This window comes from Erpetoichthys calabaricus, chromosome 12, assembly GCF_900747795.2.
Source record: "Erpetoichthys calabaricus chromosome 12, fErpCal1.3, whole genome shotgun sequence".
Lineage (NCBI taxonomy): Eukaryota > Metazoa > Chordata > Cladistia > Polypteriformes > Polypteridae > Erpetoichthys > Erpetoichthys calabaricus.
Genome location: NC_041405.2, coordinates 90,671,699 through 90,694,600, shown reverse-complemented (window position 1 = coordinate 90,694,600; position 22,902 = coordinate 90,671,699). Strand labels below are relative to the sequence as shown.

The window sequence follows — 22,902 nt, the reverse complement described above, 5'->3', positions numbered from 1 at the left end:
ATAATTGTTTCTTTTTCCTTAATTAGCAGCCAAACAATAATGAGATACAAAATGAACCAAAACATGACCAGCAAACTGTGACCATCATACAATACCTGAAAATAAAAAGGGTGGAGGTCTCAGGGATGTTGATTTGCTCAGCCCCCGAAAACATTTTACCAGTGTGCTTAGAAAAGAGAAAATCAACAATTTTGAAAATATCTGCTATTGCACAATGAGAGCAGCTACAAGCCATGGAATTAAAGAATGGGTTTAATTAACAACAAGATTCGGCACCTAATTAAGCAACTGGGTAGAATGAAATTAGTTGGAGTTTGAGGCTCTGACTTAGTTGGTCTTCTGTTGGCTCACTCACTTCATATGTCATTTCTGTTTAAGGAAAGAGATGAAGCAATTCAGGGGAACGATGAAGAAATTCCGGGGAACAAATCTTAAAAAACAAGTCAATTAAAATTATTTCAAAAGAAGTTAATCAGCAGCAAAATCAGGTCACTAATTAAGAAAAGGTTTAGAATGAAAACCTGCAGCCACTGTGACCCTCCAGGACTGGAGTTTGAGATCCCTAACATACACTTTAGTGATGGGGAACTTGAATTAGAAATACAGATATCCTTTTAAGCATTTAGAGAAAATACATGAAGTGTATTACTTAAATCCTTTTATTTGAAGAAGACATACAGATTTAGCCATAAATCAATGGTTTTGAAAATCTTTACTTACTAAAATATACTCTTCGATTTGGCTGATTCCTAGGTCTATTGTAAAGTCTTTACTTGAAATCCACTGAATGTTTTTCACCTCCTGATTGGTATTTTCTGAAAACAAACAAATGTACTTGTTCCATAAATAAAGTAAAATAAAATGTTTTATATGTACATGATTTGTATTTTAATATGCAATACAGACTTATTGCAAACTTGACAGAACAGTTTCCAGAAAGATAAAAAGGAGAAACGCTCAGATACTACATTATCAAAAACCAAAGAGCAGTCACCAAACAAAAACAGAAAATAGAGCATGACAATGAAAACACATAAGGAGGCTGAAAAAGTCACTTTATTAGAGATACAAAAATCTGATTACCTGTTGTCACTTGAAATAAACACGTTTTAAATGTCCCTAAATGTGTGCTAAACAGTAAACAATATACACATCCAAAATAAGACTGCCTAGTACAAGAGAACAGGAATAAGAGAGTTATGCCTTATTCACTTCTGCCTATTAGGATCATTGTAGTTTTGTGTAAGAATGTGAAAAAAAATATATCAACCATAGTCTTATGCTCATGTTGACATTCTACAAGAACTTTACCTCTTGCTTGCAGATGCATATCTAACAAATAATTCTTGGCATTTTCTAGTGCAATCTCAGTAACTGTTGCAGCTTTCTTGTTAATCAAATCAACATATTCATCATCCATTGTCCCTGAAGAAAAAAATGAAAGCAAACTTTATGGAGGTTAAAAACCAAATATATAGTAAAGTATACTATAGTACAGTATAGTGTAGTATAGTATAGTATCATATAGTTTAGAATAGTATATATAATGATATGTGGGTCAGTCTTATAAGCACAACATAGCACTCAGTGTGGTTAAATTGGTGAGCCGTGATTTCCCACAGCCGCGTGAACTCCACAAAGTCAATTTGCATGGCATGGTGCGCACTTTAAAAAGCTGCTATTTAATATTAATCTTGGCACACACTAACTCAACCAGTCTTATTACGCTTTACCTTATATCACAGCTTTGAAGATATACATGGTTTCAAAGTGTTATTCTCCAAAATTAAAAATTTAATTTACATTATTTTTACCATGAAGAAGCAGTTATTTTTAGTTGCTTGTTCAGTAGAATGAGATCTGTTGCAGCATACACTATATGGAAGACTGTCACAAATTAATCTCGCGTAACACATGCCACAGCCTGTGGAAATCCACAGAATGTATTATTTAATGTCGGTATATGTAGTAATTACAATACTCCTCCACTTTATTTCCTGCTACCTTTTAGGAAAGTTTTAATAAGTATTCGGATTTTTCATATTCTTTTATGAAATTGTATACAGAACACTTGTTTATACATGTTTCTATGGAACTCCTTCAATGAGAAATAAAACAACAAGAAAACTTTAAACTGACATATTTTAGCTTTAGATTATTTGAAAATATTTTAATGTATTTTTGAAATGTCACAAAGGAAAGTAACAGCTTAGTTACTGGTTCCGAAATTACAACGTACAAAATTACAAAGTTTCAGTATGATACCTGGAGCATGCTTCTGACTTTTCAAAAAGATCAATACAATTAGGCACTCTGTACTAATTTATATATATTAAGCAAAATGATGAGTGATACTATATACTGTAGTTTGTAAATAATGACAGCTTCTTGATTTCTTTATGACATTACTCATTATAGATCCATTATTATTATCATTATTATTGTTGTTGTTATTGTTATTATCATTATGAAGCATAATAAATTCATAATTGCTAAGCAGATGACAAGTTTCCAGTCTCAAGTAGCAGTCATTAAATACGTAACACCATATAGCAGTGTGTACACAATTAAGACCTCCATTAAGCTGTCCAGTTTCATAGGGTGACCACTACTTTTTAAACTGCATCATAATTTACTTTAAATAACCTATATTTACATTAAGAGATACATATCAAACAATTGTATGTAGAAAGCCTCTTTCTCAACTGAATAATTAATTCTGCATTAAGAAAAGGCAAAAATAAAAGCTTCATCCTGTACTCAATACGTCTGACTTTAGTTTAGAGGGTTTTATTGCTGCAATTGCACCCACACATCAACAATTTTTTTTTTAATTCCCCCAACTCCGGTCCTGGAGGGTCCCAGTGGCTGCAGGTTTTCATTCTAACCCTTTTCTTAATTAGTGGCCTATTTTTGTTGCTAATTAACTTCTTTTGAATTAATTTTAATTGACTTGTTTTTTAAGATTTGTTCCCCTGAATTTCTTCATCGTTCCTCTGAATTGCTTAATTTCTTTCCTTAAATGGCACCCAAACAGAAATGAAATGAGAAGAGCGTGAGCCAACAGAAGACCAACTAAATCAGGGCATCAAACTCCAACTAATTTCACTCCAACCAGTTGCTTAATTAGGCACTGATTCTTCTTGTTAATTAAACACATTCTTTAATTCCATGCCTTGTTACTGGCCTCGTAATGCAATAGCAAGCATTTCTGAAATTTTGATTTTCTCTTCTAAGAGCACTGTTAAAATGTTTTGGGGACCTGAGCAGATCAACATTCCTGAGACCTTCACCTTTCTTTATTTTCAGATATTATATTAACAACACAGTTTGCTTGTCATGTTTTGGTTCATTTTGTATCTCATTATTGTTTGGCTACTAATTAAGGAAAAAGAAACAATTATTGGATCTGAGTCTTCAAGAGCAAGTCAAATAAAATTAATTCAAAAGAAGTTAATTAGGAGCAAAAACAGGTCACTAATTTAAAAAAAAGGGTTAGAATGAAAACCTGCAGCCACTTTGCCCTGCAGGACCGGAGTTGGGGACCCCTGGCTTATACAAATAAAGATTTATTGTTTTTTTGGTGTTTTAATTAAATACATGTATTGTTGTATTACCTAAAATAAATATCCATCCATCCATCCATCCATTTTCCAACCCGCTGAATCCGAACACAGGGTCACGGGGGTCTGCTGGAGCCAATCCCAGCCAACACAGGGCACAAGGCAGGAACCAATCCCGGGCAGGGTGCCAACCCACCACATGATACACACAAACACACCCACACACCAAGCACACACTGGGGCCAATTTAGAATCGCCAATCCACCTAACCTGCATGTCTTTGGACTGTGGGAGGAAACCGGAGAGCCCGGAGGAAACCCACGCAGACACGGGGAGAACATGCAAACTCCACGCAGGGAGGACCCGAGAAGCGAACACAGGTCTCCTAACTGCGAGGCAGCAGCGCTACCACTGCGCCACCCTAAAATAAATATAACATTCACAAAACTATTTAAGCCAGTTTAGTATCACGGAAGGATGGAGCCTAGCCCAGAAATATCCAATACAAGGCAGGAACCAACTCTGGGCAGAATGTCAGTATTCCGTAGGAGGGCTAACGTATGGCCACTTCTACACAGGGCCAGTTTAGAGTCACCAATCAATGTAACACTCATTAATAGGATAGACATCAGAGAAAAGAAAAACGGGCATTCAACTTCAACTTTCTTTTAATATAAACCCCACATTCAACTTCAACTTTCTTTTAATATAAACCCCAAGACAGTGCCTCTTACTTGTATGTCTTTCACTCACTAGTATTTCACCTTTGAATTTTTAAATATTCTACTACATCCACAATGCATTCTCTCTCTCTTAGGGCTCGAAACTCGCTCGTTTTCCAAGATCAGGATAGGTCCTGATTGATAAAATATTTTAAGGCTCCGTCTCGAACTCCTGGACCGTTTTTCATGTTCGCCGTAAGGGTTACGTGAACGCGTCGGTTTGGTGTACAGTATCAGCATTAGTTCTGGTACAGGAAACAGTTAAAGAACGAAGTGTGTTCTTCTGCAATTAATATGTTTATCACTTAGAACATTAAGTGTACTACTACATTTATAAATGTTTATTACTCAATTAATTATGACGTGCACAACGCGGCCTATCAATTGTTTTATTCAGTCGCCTCTTTACGGTTCAACGACGAATAAAGGCGTCCTTTTCACGACACTCACATACCAACACGCGAAAAGGATGCAAATAGCAAACAGTGATATGATAATAGGCATTTGAATTTTGTGGGTTCATGGAATGCATAGATTTATACTTTTAAGACTTACCTTTTGTTACGGAAATGCGTTTTACTTGCAGTACTCACGGCTGATCGCCTCTGCCGAATTTGTTTGTGTCCGTTGCCAAGACAGCAAGGAGCGAGCGCGCACTGTGCAGGTTTCTTTGTTACTTAGGTTAGTATTGAATTCAAGTTTAGTGCTTTTTGGTTTACTGTGCGGAGTTTTGAAAGACCCCGTTCCAGGCTGTGTATTCCTTAAGGAGTTCTGTGCTGCAGAGATACTGTATTTTTGTCTACGCCGGCAGCATCGTGGTAGCTCAGGACGGACTGCCAATTCATTGTGGAGAACGCTCGGGTACTCTCACACACGTACTCTTAACATGGACAATCTGTAACAGCACATTTCCCAACACGAAAGACTTAAATGCCGTACTGAGAACAAGAATTTCACTGCACTCTGTACATGTAAGAACACTGCTACTGCTACTACTATTGCACGCTAATAATGCATGATCATTGCTTTTAGGCAAGCTTGATTTCAATGTATTTTATTACATAAAACGTTTTGTTGTTGTTCTTTTTTTCCATTAAAGAAGAAAACTGGACAAGTATGAATGATCCGTCCATTTCTTGTACCTGTTTTGTCATAAGATCGTAGGCTTGAATTGAGATCTGGCCAGTGTCTGTCTGGAGTTTCCAGGTTTTACAGAGTTATTTGAAACCTTGTTATCCCCCATTCACAAAAAGTACATTTTTAGGTTAATTTCCAAGGTTTTTTAGGTTGATTGTCAATTCCAAATTGGCCAGGAATTAGTAACTGTGTGTGTGTATGTGCATGAGTGCGCCCTGCAAATGCTTTGTGTCCCATCCTAGGTTGGTTTCCACCCTGTGCTGCTAGGTGCTGGCTCATCATGATTCTGAAAAAGGTAACAGGTTATAAAATTGATGGATGGATGAGAATGTGTCTGTGAAATGATTGTCCTATCCAATAAATTGCCACTCTTTGCCTTTTTGCTTGATGTTGTAGGGATGGCGCTGGTACCTCACAAATTCAAATTCCAGTGGGTGACCTTCCCGAAGTGTGTAAAGTTTTAATGTCTCTTGCCAGAGTACAAACCTAAAGAGGAATCCACATTAACCTCACTTGACTTGACAATTCTAAATTTCTGTATATTTAGAGTAAACATCAAGACTCTTCCACACCTCTACTAAGGTTTGAATTTGTTCATCCTGAAGTATGTAGCCCACTGATTATATACAGTGGCAGTAAAAGTACTTACCCCAGTGACGTTTTTCACATTTTAATGTGTTAAAACTTTTTACAGATCTTCAATTAATTACATAAAGAAACATGGAATAACTGATTAATTAAGTATTCAGAGCCGTCTGTAATGCATGGCCTAAGCAATCTTTGGTACAAAAGTCTTCAGACATCACGCAGTTAGCAAATTGAGACTAGTTTTCAACAAAGTTATTTTTCATTAGCTTAGCTCAAATACAGCTTAACAATAAGAGTATTCTCCTGGCACTTTTCTACCCTGAAACAGTGTTAAGGACACAGTATATACAAACAAATCTCTCTTTTATTTTAAAACAACGCAATAGGAATGTCTATACACAATTAGAGCACAGAGATACAGTTAAGTCCATAAATATTTGGACAGAGACAACGTTTTTCTAACTTTGGTTCTGTACATTACCACAATGAATTTTAAATGAAACAACTCAGATGAAGTTGAAGTGCAGACTTTCAGCTTTAATTCAGTGGGGTAAACAAAACAATTGTATAAAAATGTGAGGCAACTAAAGCATTTTTTAACACAATCCCTTCATTTCAGGGGCTCAAAAGTAATTGGACAAATTAAATAACTGGAAATAAAATGTTCATTTCTAATACTTGGTTGAAAACCCTTTGCTGGCAATGACCGCCTGAAGTCTTGAACTCACGGACATCACCAGATGCTGGGTTTCCTCCTTTTTAATGCTCTGCCAGGCCTTTACTGCAGTGGCTTTCAGTTGTTGTTTGTTTGTGGGCCTTTCTGTCTGAAGTTTAGTCTTCAACAAGTGAAATGCATGCTCAATTGGGTTAAGATCAGGTGGCTGATTTGGCCATTCAAGTATTTTCCACTTCTTTGCTTTAATAAACTCCTGGGTTGCTTTGGCTGTATGTTTTGGGTCATTGTCCATCTGTATCATGAAACACCGCCCAATCAACTTGGCTGTATTTAGCTGGATTTGAGCAGACAGTATGTCGCTGAACACCTCAGAATTCATTCGGCTGCTTCTGTCCTGTGTCACATCATCAATACACACTAGTGTCCCAGTGCCACTGGCAGCCATGCATGCCCAAGCCATCACACTGCCTCCACCGTGTTTTACAGATGATGTGGTATGCTTTGGATAATGAGCTGTTCCATGCCTTCTCCATATTTTTTTCTTGCCATCATTCTGGTAGAGGTTGATCTTGGTTTCATCTGTCCAAAGAATGTTTTTCCAAAACTGTGCTGGCTTTTTTAGATGTTCTTTAGCAAAGTCCAATCTAACCTTTCTATTCTTGAGGCTTATGAGTGGCTTGCACCTTGCAGTGCACCCTCTGTATTTACTTTCATGCAGTCTTCTCTTTATGGTAGACTTGGATATCGATACGCCTACCCCCTGGAGAGTGTTATTCACTTGGTTGGCTGTTGTGAAGGGGTTTCTCTTCACCATGGAAATGATTCTACGATCAACCACCACTGTTGTCTTCCGTGGACGTCCAGGTCTTTTTGCGTTGTTGAGTTCACCAGTGCTTGCTTTCTTTCTCAGGATGTACCAAACTGTAGATTTTGCCACTCGTAATATTGTAGCAATTTCTCGGATGGGTTTTTTCTGTTTTCGCAGCTTAAGGATGGCTTCTTTCACCTGCATGGAGAGCTCCTTTGATCGCATGTTGTCTGTTCTTCCACATGCAAGCACCACACCTCAAATCAACTCCAGGCCTTTTATCTGCTTAATTGATAATGACATAACGACAGACTTGCCCACACCTGCCCATGAAATAGCCTTTGAATCAATTGTCCAATTACTTTTGAGCCCCTGAAATGAAGGGATTGTGTTAAAAATGCTTTAGTTGCCTCACATTTTTATACAATTGTTTTGTTTACCCCAATGAATTAAAGCTGAAAGTCTGCACTTCAACTGCATCTGAGTTGTTTCATTTAAAATTCATTGTGGTAATGTATAGAACCAAAATTAGAAAAAAATTGTCTCTGTCCAAATATTTGTGGACCTAACTGTATATTAGAAAAAAAGACAGAAAGGCCCTGTTGCCATATGAGTCTACTTTAAAAGTTTATAACTTTAATTTTCAGGTGCACCAAATTCCCCACTTTCCAACTACCCTAAATTACTCTCCATTTTACATGCTCTCAAATTATGATTTGGACTGAGATCTGGATTTTGACTGAGCCTCTCAAGCACAATAACATTGTTGTGTCTAAGCCATTTCCGCGTAACTCTGTCTTTATTATACCTGAAGTTGTTGATTTGCTGGAAAACAAATCTTCTCCCAAAGTGCAGGTTAGTTGCAGGCTGTATCAAGCTTTCCTTTGGGATTTTGTAGCATTCATTTTATCCTCACAAGCCTTATTGGGCCTGCTGCAGAGAAGCAACCACACAGCCCGATGTTGCCACTACCATGCTTCACAGTGGAGATGTTGCGTTTTTGATAAGGTGTAGTGTTTGGTTTATGCCATACATGGCTTTTAGTCTGATGGCCAAAGCTGCTCACTTTTAGTCTTACCAGAGCACAGGACCTTCTTCAAGCTGACTGTAGAGTCTCCATGGTGCCTTCCTGCAGAGTCTAGCTGATGTGTTGTGTGTGTGTGTGTTTTGTTAACAGTGGCTTTCTCTTCGTCACTCTGTCACAAAACTGTGACTAGTGAAGCACCTGGGCATCAGTTGTCTGCACAGTCTCGCCTGTTTTAGACTCAGTAGCTTGTAACTTGTTCAGAGTTATCAGAGGTTTCTTGGTGGCTTCCCTCACCGGTCTTCTTCAGTTTTTGTTGATGGCCTGATTTTCAGCTGTGTAATACTCTATCCATTCTTTAATAACTTAACTGGACTCCAAGAGATATTCAGTGACTTGAACATTTTTTTTGCATCCATTCAGTGACTTGTACTTATCAGTCAGCTTTTACACATTGGCTTAAGAGTGTTCATTTATCTTCATTGTGTAGGTTTGGCCATGATATTAACTCACCACAAGTTGGACCTTCCAGATAAGGTGCATTTGGACTAGAATCAATTGAAATCCATGGACTACAGACTGGCGATATCCATTAAACTATTTAGGTAACTTCTAAAACCAGATAGCTTCACCAGGGATGATTTAGGTGTCATATTAAAGTGGATGAATATTTCAGGGATAAATGCTTTTGTGTTTTATATTTGTAATTAATTAGATCTGCTATCACTTTGGCAATAAACAGTCTTTTCCTGCTGATCGCTGTCAAGAACTCAAATTATATCCATTGCTGTTTAATGTTGTATAACAATAAAATGTGAAAACATTCAAGGAGTAAATACTTTTTATTGACACTGTATTTGTATTTTGATACTATGGAAGAAACTAAAAGTTAATGGAATTGTACCTACTTGGTTGGCCTTGGAAAGGAAATCCTTCTTAAACTCCTCACTACATGCCTTTTTTTACACTAAAGTAATTACTATCATTAATTTACTGACAAATCTGTTGTGTTTCACTTGCTTAAAATATGGAACATAAGTAGGGAACATTTTAGGTAGAAATGCTATTCTCTGCTGCTCCAGTGTAGAATAATTTTATATTATGGACCTCTTTAACCTAGAGAGTATTTAATTTTCTGGAAACCGTTAGCTTTCTGGATATTTACAGAACTCTACATTGAAAATGTGTATGCACCTTTTGAAAAAATACATCTTATACATAAAATTCTCTCAACATGCCTTATTGTTTTGTTCAAAGTTACAAACCTTTTCAAATGTTGCCTGCCTAACTTTCCTAATCTTCCATGCTTAAATGTATTGTAGCCATTAATGGGGAGGATAACCTTGCTAAAATATTTTTTGACTAACGACTAACAAAATTTCAAACATAAGAATTTCCATGTGAATATATTCAAGATGGGCGGCACGGTGGCGCGGTGGGTAGCGCTGCTGCCTCGCAGTTGGGAGACCTGGGGACCTGGGTTCGCTTCCCGGGTCCTCCCTGCATGGAGTTTGCATGTTCTCCCCGTGTCTGCGTGGGTTTCTTCCGGGCGCTCCGGTTTCCTCCCACAGTCCAAAGACATGCAGGTTAGATGGATTGGCGATTCTAAATTGGCCCTAGTGTGTGCTTGGTGTGTGGGTGTGTTTGTGTGTGTCCTGCGGTGGGTTGGCACCCTGCCTGGGATTGGTTCCTGCCTTGTGCCCTGTGTTGGCTGGGATTGGCTCCAGCAGACCCCCGTGACCCTGTGTTCGGATTCAGCGGGTTGGAAAATGGATGGATATATTCAAGATATAATGTGTAGGAGGAGAAAGGGCATCCTGAACGGAATGGGGAATAATTCATTACCCGGACAGGACACCAGTATGATGACATGGATAAAGTGGCCAGCGGAAAAGGAAAATACATTTGTACCCAGCCAGTCTGATTTAATAAATGGACCAGCGGAAGCCGAGATTAAGGAACAGTTACATCCCCCATGCACCGTGGCAGTGGTCCTTATATGGCAATCCATTCAGGACAACTGCAGGAGTGCTTGGGGGATGGAATCTAGATATACAGCCCTGCAGGGGACTCTACGTGCCAATAGAGGACACTGTTGGGAGAGGACCTCCATACTTTCTTCATGACCTGGAAGTGTTTCCAAGAAGACACAGCATGGCACTGGAAGCATTCTCGAGTCAAGCTTAAAAAGGAGCCCGCTGCCACACATAGACAAGTCAGAGTTAGGAGGCAGCGAGTAACACTCAGTGGGAGGAAGAGAGGAGGAAGAAGAATTATGGCATTTATTTGTATTGTTTATGTGGCTGATTACTGGAGGATTGTGAAGACATGCTTGATGTGAATAAATACCTTTTATTTTATTCACAGACCGTCTGCTGTATTACTGTCTTGGGTTTGGGACTCTCTGGCACCCCCTGGTGGCCACAAGTGGTAAGAACACCTGGTGTGAGTGATTGCCATATTCCCACAAGGGTTAGCAGCTGAGGGGGGGATACCTCCAATAAAAAGTAGCATGGTCAGCAGGCACCTGCTTTGGTGATTTGCACAGGTGTAGCTTAACTGTCTGGTCTGCTTGTTCTGATTTAGCAAGTCTCTTTGATTAAAGCAGCTGTCCTCATACAGATAAGGCTGTCCATGCAGGGTGCTATAAAGCAGCAATATTAAGGACATTTCCACAACAACACACACCCCAATTGTGAATGAGGCCATGAAGCATCAGCCTCACTAGGACATGTTATATGTTTTAGGATACTCCTAATTTAAGACAATTCTGGGGATAATTGATTTCCCTCCCAGTGCCACCTTGAATACCTGGAATGGCCAGTGATGAGTCCACCATCAGAATGGGCTGTTCATAAGTAAGGAGGCAACTGAGGAAGCTACACACAGGAAAAGCTGTGGAATCAGATGGTGTCAATCCTCAAATCCTTAAGGTCTGTGCTGACCAACTTTGTGCTGTCCTATGTAGCTTGTTCGTTTTTTCTGTTTCAAAGAAGGCTGGTGTCTCTTCACCTAATGACCACAGACCAGTGGCACTTACATCTCATATCATGAAGCCCTTTGAGAGACTGGTCCTGGACTATATCAGTCATCTTGTGGTAAACCCCCTGGACCCACCGGCAGTTTGCCTTTCAGACAAAGATTGGATGTAATTATCTCTCTTCTCCACAAGGCTTATCCTCACCTGGACAAAACTGGCAGCACTGTGACGGTTATGTTTTTTGGTGTCTCCTGTGCTTTCACTACCATCCATCCATTCATCCCTGATAAGGAATACACTCAGAGATCTACAGGTGAATGAGCCAATGGTGTCCTGGATAATGGACTATCTGTCGGACAGACCACAGTTTGTGTTACTCAAGGATTGTTTCTGTGATATGGATGTCAGGAATACTGGAGATCCCCAAGGAACAGTCCTGTCTAATTTTCTATTCACTATGTACACCCCCAACTATAAATAAAACACCACATCATGTCACTTGCACTTTCTATGCTGTGGTGTGCTGGTCTGGTAAAATCACCAAGCTTATTAAAAGGGCAAGCTCAGTTATAGGATGCATTTAGGACTCCCTGGAGGTAGTAGCAAAGGAGAGAATTAAAACAAATGCTACTGCCATTATGATCAATGCTGCACATCCTCTCTCTGACACACTAACACTGAGTATTTACAGCTAATGAATTATTCAGTAAAAGTGTGTCAAGAAACACAATGGGGGCTCCTTTATACCAATAATGTCTGCATAATGCCCCACTAGGGCTGTCTCAGCCAAGTCAGACGTTTTCTTTCTTTTTAAATTTTCCTTCCTTATTAGTTATTCTGGTGTGTGTTCCAACCAAAGTGAGTGTATATATATTTATTTATCTATCAATTTATGTTTTAATTTAAAGAGCTTCTGGAAAAATAAAATTCCATATGAAGATCTATCTATCTATCTATCTGATCATTTTAGAAGTAAGTAGAAAGTAAAAACCTATGAAATAAGATTATGTGACAATAAATTCACCATTATTTCTTACATTCCATTGCTTGTGTGTAAACTAATTTTCACAGTTGGAACAAACCTAACAAAGCTTCCATATATCAATGGGGAAGTGATAAGTGGAGTTATTTCAAACTAGAAAAAATATCTCATTTTCTTCATAAGGCATGACGCAAAGTTTTTTACAGAATTTGGCAAGAATTTATAATATCATTCTGAAGTAAGCCTGCTAGGTCTCTCTCTCTGTTCTGTCTTCTTTATTTTTTCATAATACGTATGAAGAACCATTTACAATGGGCCTTTTCTTCACATACAGTAACTGTCCAAACTGGTTAGGGGAGAGGGTTCAAGTGTTGGTTATGATTATTGAGTGTATTATTGATTAGACTTTGTTTTATGTAATGAAACCTATAAGATGAAATAAATGAATAAATAAATGAATGAAGGGCTAAGCCTATTTGATACACTGTCCCACTCCTTCAACTTAAAAAGTGTGAGCTCCCACGTAATGGACTACAGGATCATAGATATTTCTCTGAGACACTACCTTTGTAAACGTGACATGATCCCACTTCTCCTACCAAGGAACATTGTCCGTCCCTTTATTAGTCAGGAGGCGCAGTGACCTCCTGCCACCCCTTTAATGCCTTATAAAAAATTCAATCTAGTAGACAGAACTTGAAGGAAAATTTCAATAGATTTGATTTTTTGGCTAAGAGTTAAAAAAATATAATTAATGAGGCTCACTTTAACAGAAAGAAGAGGTAGGAGATACAGTAGTACTATTACAAGGGCATTAGGCAATGTCATTTTATGATTTTGAGTTTTGCTTCATGTACTGTAAAAGTCCTTGCTTTTGTAAATTAATGTGGTGTTTGAAGTTACACCAATTTAGTCTTATCTAACAGGCACACTACTAAGGCTCTGGATTTCCATATTTTTTAAGTAGGATAAGAATATAACTACTACAGAATTCTTACCTAAACCAAAACCAAAAAAATGTTTGAACACAACTGATAGTCAGGATCTGTGGCACAATCAAGAAAACAGCTTTGCAGCTTTCCTGAAATCTCATCTTGCTAAACATGGCACAGTGTTCAGGCAGCGTGTTTAAAAACAAAAAGGCATACAATAGGCCTTTTGAATAGTTTGGGAATTTTCAGCCAAAGTTGTGACGTACCACCTACCAAAAAAGGGGAGTCTTAATTGTCCTGTTCTGCCTCAAGACAGGAATAACAGAAATGAATATTTGTGCCTGAGTGACTCAGCAAGTGCCTCTTCTTATAATGGGCAGAGAGAGGAGGGAGTGAGGCTTTAGTCAATGGTGACCGTTTCATACAGTAACCTTCTTTCCTGCAGACATGTTCAGGTGGTCTTTAACCACAGGTTTAATTGGTCTTCTTTATTGGCAAATGAAACTAGCATCATCGCTGTCCAATGGAGCTCCTGTATCAGCTCGTGCCGATTTGATACCTCGACACTCAGGGGTCCAGCCACAGCCTTTTCCTATTCCATACACCATTGATTTCAAGAGGAACTTGGATGCAAATGTGCAGACCTTCACGGGTAAGTCAAAAAGATTTGAAATATTTTGCTCCAATACTAGATAGATGGATATAAATACATTTATACATTTCAAAAGTGGTACATACAACTCTTGTTGGTTTTATTCTCTTTATTCTCTAATGCCCCCTCAACAACCAACAATGGCACCCTTCCCTACTTCCATGTCAGATACATGATCCTTTACATATTTCTGACTATGCTGATTTAGAAAAACATTCTTAGTTTTATTTTCTTAGGACAGAAATACACATCTTTCTGCTTGCTGTACAGGCTACTTAAGCACGTGTTTTGTATACTCTACGCCACGCTACTGTATATTAGCATATGGACCTTCTAGTGAGCTTGAGTTCAATACCATCCAGCCTCGCAAACAGATTTAGAAACTAAACAGTGTGAAGGTTAACCCATTTATCCCATTATGGTTTCAGGACTTACTTTAAAATCATTCACAAGACATTTCACTCAAATATAGGCACTCCTCAGGGATGTGATTTGTCTCCGTTACTATTTACACTGCACACCCAGCCACAGGGGATGCACAAACCAGTGTGTTTCTTCGTGCCGGTCCGAAGCCTGGATAAATGGGGTGGGTTATGTCAGGAAGGGCATCCGGTGTAAAATTTTGCCAAATCAATATGCGGACAACAATACAAATTTCCATACCGGATCAGTCGAGCCCCAGGATAACAACGACCGCCACCAGTACTGTTAGCCAACAGGTTGCTGGTGGAAATTGGGCTACTGTTGGCCGAAGGAGAAGAAGAGGGGGGAGACGTGTCCGGAGGCAGGAGGAGAGGAGGAAAGTAAAGAGAGTGGAACTGAGGGTAGGAACTTTGAATGTTGGCAGTATGACTGGTAAGGGGAGAGATTTAGCAGATATGATGGAGAGAAGGAAGGTTGATATATTGTGCGTGCAAGAGACTAAATGGAAGAGGAGTAAGGCCAGGTGGATTGGAGGTGGATTCAAATTGTTCTATCATGGTGTGGATGGGAGGAGAAATGGGGTAGGAGTTATTCTGAAGGAACAGTATGTCAAGAGTGTTTTGGAGGTGAAAAGAGTGTCAGGCAGAGTAATGATTATGAAGCTGGAAATTGGAGGTATGATGATGAATGTTGTTAGTGTATATGCACCGCAAGTTGGGTGTGCAATGGGTGAGAAAGAAGATTTTTGGAGTGAGTTGTATGAAGTGATGAACAGTGTACCCAAGGCACAAAAAGTGGTGATTGGAGCAGATTTCAATGGGCATGTTGGTGAAGGGAACAGTGTAGACGAGGAGGTGATGGGTAGGTATGGTGTCAAGGAGAGGAATGAAGAAGGTCAGAGGATAGTGGATTTTGCCAAAAGGATTGACATGGCTGTGATGAATACGTATTTTAAGAAGAAGGGGGAACATAGGGTTACGTACAAGAGTGGAGGAAGACGCACACAGGTATATTACATGCTATGCAGAAGAGTTGATCTGAAGGAGATTGAAGACTGCAAAGTGGTGGCAGGAGAAAGTGTAGTTAAGCAGCATAGGATGGTGGTCTGTAGGATGACGTTGGAGATCAAGAAGAGGAAGAGAGTGAGGGCAGAGCCAAGGATCAAATGGTGGAAGCTGAAAAAGGAAGACTGTAAAATTGAGTTTAGGGAGGAGGTGAGACAGGCACTGGGTGGCAGTGAAGAGTTACCAGACAGCTGGGAAACTACAGCAGATGTAGTAAGGGTGACAGCAAGAAGGGTGCTTGGCGTGACATCTGGAAAGAGGAAGGAGGAAAAGGAAACATGGGGGGTGGAATGAGGAAATACAGGAGAGTATACAGAGGAAGAGGATGGCTAAGAAGAAGTGGGATAGTCAGAGAGATGCAGAAAGTAGACAAGAGTACAAGGAGATAAGGCGCAAGGTGAAGAGAGAGGTGGTGAAGGCTAAAGAAAAGGCGTATGATGAGTTGTATGAGAGGTTGGACACTAAGGAGAAGTGACCTGTACCGATTGGCTAGACAGAGGGACCAAGCTGGGAAAGATATGCAGCAGGTTAGGGTGATAAAGGATAAAGATGGAAACATACTCACAAGCGAGGAGAGTGTGTTGAGCAGATGGAAAGAGTACTTTGAGAGGCTGATGAATGAAGAGAACGAGTGAATCAGGAAGTGTAATGGATTAGCAAGGAGGAAGTAAGGACAGCTATGAAGAAGATGAAAAATGGAAAGGCCGTTGGTCCAGATGACATACCTGTGGAAGCATGGAGGTGTTTAGGAGAGATGGCAGTGGAGTTTTTAACCAGATTGTTTAATGGAATCTTGGAAAGTGAGAGGATACCTGAGGAGTGGAGAAGAAGTGTATTGGTGCCGATATTTAAGAATAAGGGGGATGTGCAGGACTGCAGTAACTACAGGGGAATAAAATTGATGAGCCACAGCATGAAGTTATGGGAAAGAGTAGTTGAAGCTAGGTTAAGACGTGATGTGATGATTAGTGAGCAGCAGTATGGTTTCATGCCAAGAGCGAGCACCACAGATGCAATGTTTGCTCTGAGGGTGTTGATGGAGAAGTTTAGAGAAGGCCAGAAGGAGTTGCATTGTCTTTGTGGATCTGGAGAAAGCATGTGACAGGGTGCCTCGAGAGAAGCTGTGGTATTGTATGAAGAAGTCGGTAGTGGCAGAGAAGTATGTACAGTTGTACAGGATATGTACGAGGGAAGTGTGACAGTGGTGAGGTCTGCGGTAGGAGTGACGGATGCATTCAAGTTGGAGGTGGGATTCCATCAGGGATCGGCTCTGAGCCCTTTCTTATTTGCAATGGTGATGGACAGGTTGAAAGACGAGATTAGACAGGAGTCCCCGTGGACTATGATGTTTGCTGCTGACATTGTGATCTGTAGCGATAGTAGGGAGCAGGTTGAGGAGACCCTAGAGAGGTGAGGATATGCTCTAGAGAGGAAAGGAATGAAGGTCAGTAGGATCAAGACAGAATACATGTGTGTAAATGAGCGGCAGGTCAGTGGAATGGTGAGGATGCAGGGAGTAGAGTTGGTGAAGGTGGATGAGTTTAAATACTTGGGATCAACAGTACAAAGTAATGGTGTTTTGTGGAAGAGAGGTGAAAAAGAGAGTGCAGGCAGGGTGGAATGGGTGGAGAAGAGTGTCAGGAGTAATTTGTGACAGACAGGTATCAGCAAGAGTGAAAGGGAAGGTCTAAAGGACAGTAGTGAGACCAGCTATGTTATATGGATTAGAGACGGTGGCACTGACCAGAAAGCAGGAGACAGAACTGGAGGTAGCAGAGTTAAAGATGCTAAGATTTGCACTGGGTGTGACGAGGATGGATAGGATAGAAATGAGGACATTAGAGGTTCAGCTCAAGTTGGACAGTTGGGAGACATAGTCAGAGAGGCGAGATTGCATTGGTTTGGACATGTGCAGAGGAGAGATGCTGGGTATATTGGGAGAAGGATGCTAAGGATAGAGCTGCCAGGGAAGAGGAAAAGAGGAAGGCCTAAGCGAAGGTTTATGGATGTGGTAAGAGAGGACATGCAGGTGATGGCTGTAACAGAGCAAGATGCAGAGGACAGAAAGATATGGAAGAAAATGATCCGCTGTGGCAACCCCTAACGGGAGCAGCCGAAAGAAGAAGAAGAATATTTACATTGTACACAACTGACCTGAGACAGAACAATGACCACTGTTCCATTATCAAGCATAATGATCACATCATATTGATAAAAGACACATCTGCTAAGGATGCAAGCAATTATATAAATCAAGGGGACTGTTTAATAAATTATCTTAATAAGAACCATCTTACTCTGAATGTCATAAACACCAAAGAAGTGATATTTGGCTTTAAGAGGAAGAAAAGGTAATGTTCACATATCACTGTTCTGGGGGTGGAGGTAGAAATAGTGACTGAATATAAATACTTAGGAACTACCCTAGATTATAATCTTATTTGGAATATTAATACAACTACATATACTCTAAATGCAATCAGCACTTATTTCTTCTCTGTAAACCCAGACTATTTAAAATGGACAAGGACCTCATGTTGTCCTTTTTATCGCAGTGTAATCCACTCTGTCATCACTTTCAGCTTCATTGCCTGGTTTAGTAGTCTGACAAACCAAAACTTTAAAAAGTTTCAGCACATAATCAAACATCCAGCTAAAGCTTTTGAGGCTGACGTAAATGATTTGGTAAGTGTGTGTCAGAAGGCAATGGTTGAATAAACTGGAAGTTCAGTACATCAGGGAGAATACTTGCTTTACAAACATATACAAATCGCTCCAGAAATTCTTTTCTTCCCAGTGTCGTATGTCTTTTTAATAAGGAACAACAGAGATTAAAAATATATTGAGAAGTGTAGATGTTTTCATACAGTATGTATCATGTAAACATCTTAAGTAAATATGCAGACTGCTAGGAGTAGTTAGCAAGCAATCTGGTTTTTAAATAATGTAAATATTTCAGAATTTCTGTGAGAAATCAAGTCAAATGACATCTTTTATTGGCTAACTAAAAAGATCACAATATGCAGCTTTCGAGGAAACTCAGGCTCCTTCTTCAGGCAGTTTGAAATACAGAAAGTGGACTTCCCTGTGTTTATATAGACACTAGGACAAAGACAGCATTGGTCAACCATCCACAATGGCTACCACAGTACAACATCCAACCACTTAGAATTTCTGTGTACGTTTTTAACCTGTCTTGTCTCTATGTATTTGTTTTATATCATTTCTGTCTGTTATTGGATACATCTGAGAAGGCAATTTCATGTTGTCTTGTGTAAATGTGACAAAATAGAAACCTGAACTTTGAAGGGGAGCTGATGAAACACAGTTTCAAATTGAATTTCATGATATTATTATTAATTTAAGCAAGCCATTATGTGAAAACAAATGTCAACAAGTTAATATAACCATGGAAATGGTTTACATATCCTGTGGGGTGTTGGCACCCTGACTGGGATTGGTTCCTGCCTTGTGCCCTGTGTTGGCTGGGATTGGCTCCAGCAGACCCCCGTGACCCTGTGTTCGGATTCAGCGGGTTGGAAAATGGATGGATGAATGGATGGTTTACATACTGTAAGGGCCACATGCAGCATGAGTATACTACTGTATATTGTGAGGGTTGTATGGTTACACAACTTAAAAGATGTACAGTAGATAGTAATACATTTTTTACTCTAATTGAGTTATGCACTGGCTGCTATTTGTCCCAAGTGTGACATTACATACTCTTCAAATGTCCAGAATAATACTCCTAGATAAAAATGTTTCAATCATTCTTAAAGCTGAAGTAGCTCATATTTTAGGAATGATAATAACAGAAAGATTAATTATTTCAGCAGTTTTAATGAAATGTGAAGTCATGAGGACCCTCTAAACACTATGCTTCACTATTTAAGGCTTTGGACTCCAAATGCAGAGGTTGTGGGTTCAAATCCCACCACTGACACTTGTGTGACCCTGAGCAATTCACTTTGGAAAAACCAAAAAAAAACGTAACCGATTATATCTCAAATGTCGTAAGTCACTTTGGATAAAAGTGGCAGACAAATAAATAATTGTAAATGTACTTGACAAGCATTAAAGAATTTACCTATCAGATTTTGAAAGTTAAGTGTGTAAGCATTTCTTAAAAATTATTGTCAGGAAATTGATCACGGGAAGGGAATCACAGAAACTAAATGAAGCCATGTGACAGGCTTGAAAACCAGTTTCATGTGTGGTACAGCAGCTGGACTTGGGTGCAAAAGCAATATGGGTTTTAGTAAAATGATGGTGGGACATTTACAAGACAGTGACAGACATCTGAGCTGACAAAAAAGATGGCCTTTTCTCACAGAAACATTGCAATCCCCATTAAGTCAATTTTGGCAGGATGTACATCACCATGCCAGGATGGTAAACTTGCCCAACCATATTTCCAAAAAATGTTTTAATTAGGAGAAAGAATATTTCCTTAGTAGAATATTCATTTACAGAGAAATAACCAGTTTTGGCCGATATCTTTTATCAATTAAAAACAAAATGAGTAAATCTTCTATTAAGCTATACTTTATTATTTAAGGAACATTTACATAACTCAACACAATAAGTGAAATAACAATGTGTACAAGTGATGAAAAGCCACTCAGTTCATCAGGCGATTTATTAAATAATATGACAAATTTAATTTAGTAAAAGAACCACAGCCTACTGTCACTTGACAACCACCCTCAACTATTCCATGACTTTGTTGAATTAAATCTTTTCTTAGACTGAATCCAGCCATATATTAAATGCATTAGTCACACCAACAGTAGCACGGGTCTTAAATGATTTCTTACACAGCCCACAATCAAAGCTACAAACAGAACCATCTGACAGGAAAACTTAAAAACAGCTTGAGTTAACCTTTACATCTGATATGAGACACATTGCTCAGTGCATGGGCACAAAGGCACAGTAGTTAGTGATTCCTGGCCCGACTACTCTATGTAGCACCATGAAGACATGCTCTGTATGAATCCATGTTTGAGTGGGTATGTGCTGCTTTGTGATGTATTGCCTTGTGACAGATACGTTTGGTATACACTCTTGCACTTTGGAACCATGTAAAAGAAAAAACAGGTTCAGAAATTATTTAGATGGGTATAGGGACCAAACTGAGTATGCAGATACTTGAACAATCCACTAGCAGTTTCCATTTAGTTGTACTAGGGGGCTTTGCTCGCCAACCCCCGTTTTTGTTTTTCCGGATACACACCTTTAAGATTTTTTTTTCTTTGAATTGTTGCTATTTTATTAGTTTCACTTTTATTTTTGAACTTCTGTAAAAACAATATTTGTAATCTTTCGAGTCCCAATATGCTGAATCTTTTTAATGAGGTCAGTGAGACATGTGTTTAATGACTTTATACCATAATTTAGGATATGTTTTTCCGTTTGGAATTTCAGCACAGACAAAATGATCCACATTATCAGCAGTTAATTTTTTTTTTTTTTTGCAAAGTAACCAATAAATGCATGTGAGGTAAACTCAGTTTTTGAAATTCTCTTGACTTAAACTTCAAAGCCTTACAATATTTACAGTACATACTTCTGACATATCACCTATGTCCATATATTCGATCTCTATTCACCTTTTAGTTATTTCTCCGAGTAATAATTTCTCTTTCTTTGCGCTAATGCAATATTTACTTTCTTTTTTTGACACTGTAGTTTTTTTCTGCTTTCATATTGTGTATCTTGCCCTGCATGTGTTTCGCGCTTACGTTTTTTTTGAGGCTTTTGAATTCCAGTTTTCATTATCTTTAACCTGCTCTGCATGTGTTTGAACCCCATGTTTTTTAACCTCTTTATGAAATTTTACTTTGTTTTCTACTCTGTCTTTTATTTCTGACCTCGCTTTAACATGCTTTTTTTTCCAATGACACCTGGGGCCTCATGTATAAGCGGTGCGTACGCACAGAAATGTTGCGTACGAACCTTTCCACGCTCAAATCGCGATGTATAAAACCTAAACTTGGCGTAAAGCCACGCACATTTCCACGGTAACTCATACCTTGGCGTACGCAATTTCTCCGCTCGGTTTTGCAGACTGGCGGCACCCAGCGTCAAAGCAGTGCTACTGTTCCTGTGTGGTTACTCTTTCTTAGATCCACATCCACGGCGGCGGCTTTATCAAATACACTGAAATTAACCGCATATCGTTCATAAATTTAATGCATCTGATTGTAATTAACCTGTAACAATATAATGGTCCACAGAATGGTCAAACTACTGTTCCTGTGTGCTCATCCTTTCTTTCTTAGCTCCACATTCCTGACGCGGCTTTATAAATACACTGAAATTAACTTCATATTGTTTATTAGTGTAATGCATCTGATTGTAATTAACCTGCAGCAATATAAAGGTCCAGGGAATAGCCATAGTATTCCAAATACCATAACTGCTTTAGCGTTGTTACGCTCACTGCATCTTGTTCTTCTTTTTGCTGCTCCCGTTAAGGGTTGCCACTGCGGATCATCTTTTTCCATATTACTCTCACTGCACCACTCGGAGTATTTATATCACTGTATCTGAGTGTGAATCACAGCAGCAGATGATCGGAAAGAGAATTATCGGTATACAGTTTCAAGTACACACTACCTCAACCACGGCAAAAAGCGTCAAAGCCTTTTTTCTGTACGGACCTCGCGTTTCAGAAACAGTTTCATCCCAAGAACTCTAAACGCACTCAATCAGTCCATCAAGTGCTCCTTGTAGAACTGTTTGTACTTATAAGTACAATTACCTCACTGTAAACTTACACTACAGTTATAATATTGCACAACCTGCGCTACTTTATAAAGCGCGTATGATGACAATATCATTTTTAAGATGAAATGCAGCAAAATATGTTGCTTATAGTATACAGATAAAACTTTAACTTCATTTAAATAATCAGTATTGTTAATAATTAAACATGTGAGGACACGGTGCCGCAGCGTATAGCTAGTTCAAGGATAGCTCCTGCCTTGCACTGTATTCTTGCTGGTGCTGACGCGACCCTGGAAGGATAGACGAATAGAATAACATGTACTACGAAGATATTTCAATGTTCCTTAAAAGTTTTGAAGAATCGGCGTTCTAAGCTTTCAGATGGCTTAACGTCTATTACAGAGCTGATTGTGTGGCGATTGGAGAAAGAAAAGTATGGACAGGAATTGGAGGTTAGTACGTTTGAAAGAGACAGCACTTCTGTAATAAATTATTTCATCGAAGGTCGCACATGGTGCAGCAAGCCTCTTGCGTGAGATATGAACAATCACTGCACCACCGTGTTCCCATGTTTAATGACATGCTTTCATTTCTATCATCATGAAAATGATATAAC

The 22,902-nt window shown here is 39.1% G+C and overlaps 2 protein-coding genes across 4 annotated transcripts in view; one reads left to right on the top strand and one right to left on the bottom strand.

The window, feature by feature from the left end:
- Positions 1 to 22,902, bottom strand: part of akap14 (A-kinase anchoring protein 14) — a 42,163-nt gene that overhangs the window by 5,797 nt on the left and 13,464 nt on the right. Inside the window, exons 1-3 of one of the 3 annotated variants that reach the window (XM_028814655.2) lie at positions 4,841 to 4,927; positions 1,312 to 1,425; positions 721 to 815 (exon numbers count right to left, since the gene is read on the bottom strand). In XM_028814655.2, coding sequence (XP_028670488.2) covers positions 721 to 815; positions 1,312 to 1,420 — 204 coding nt within the window. In that variant the 5' untranslated portion in view covers positions 1,421 to 1,425; positions 4,841 to 4,927. Of the gene's footprint in view, positions 1 to 720; positions 816 to 1,311; positions 1,426 to 4,840; positions 4,928 to 22,902 lie in introns of those variants that run through there. The other 2 variants (XR_007936469.1, XM_051934966.1) reach the window with 2 other exon arrangements.
- The window catches only part of LOC114662412 (defense protein l(2)34Fc-like), a gene marked incomplete at its 5' end in the record, with an annotated part of 30,315 nt that continues 12,360 nt past the window's right edge, over positions 4,948 to 22,902 (top strand). Inside the window, 2 exons of the mRNA XM_028815863.2 lie at positions 4,948 to 4,966; positions 13,921 to 14,064. Coding sequence (XP_028671696.2) covers positions 4,948 to 4,966; positions 13,921 to 14,064 — 163 coding nt within the window. The remainder of the gene's footprint in view (positions 4,967 to 13,920; positions 14,065 to 22,902) is intronic.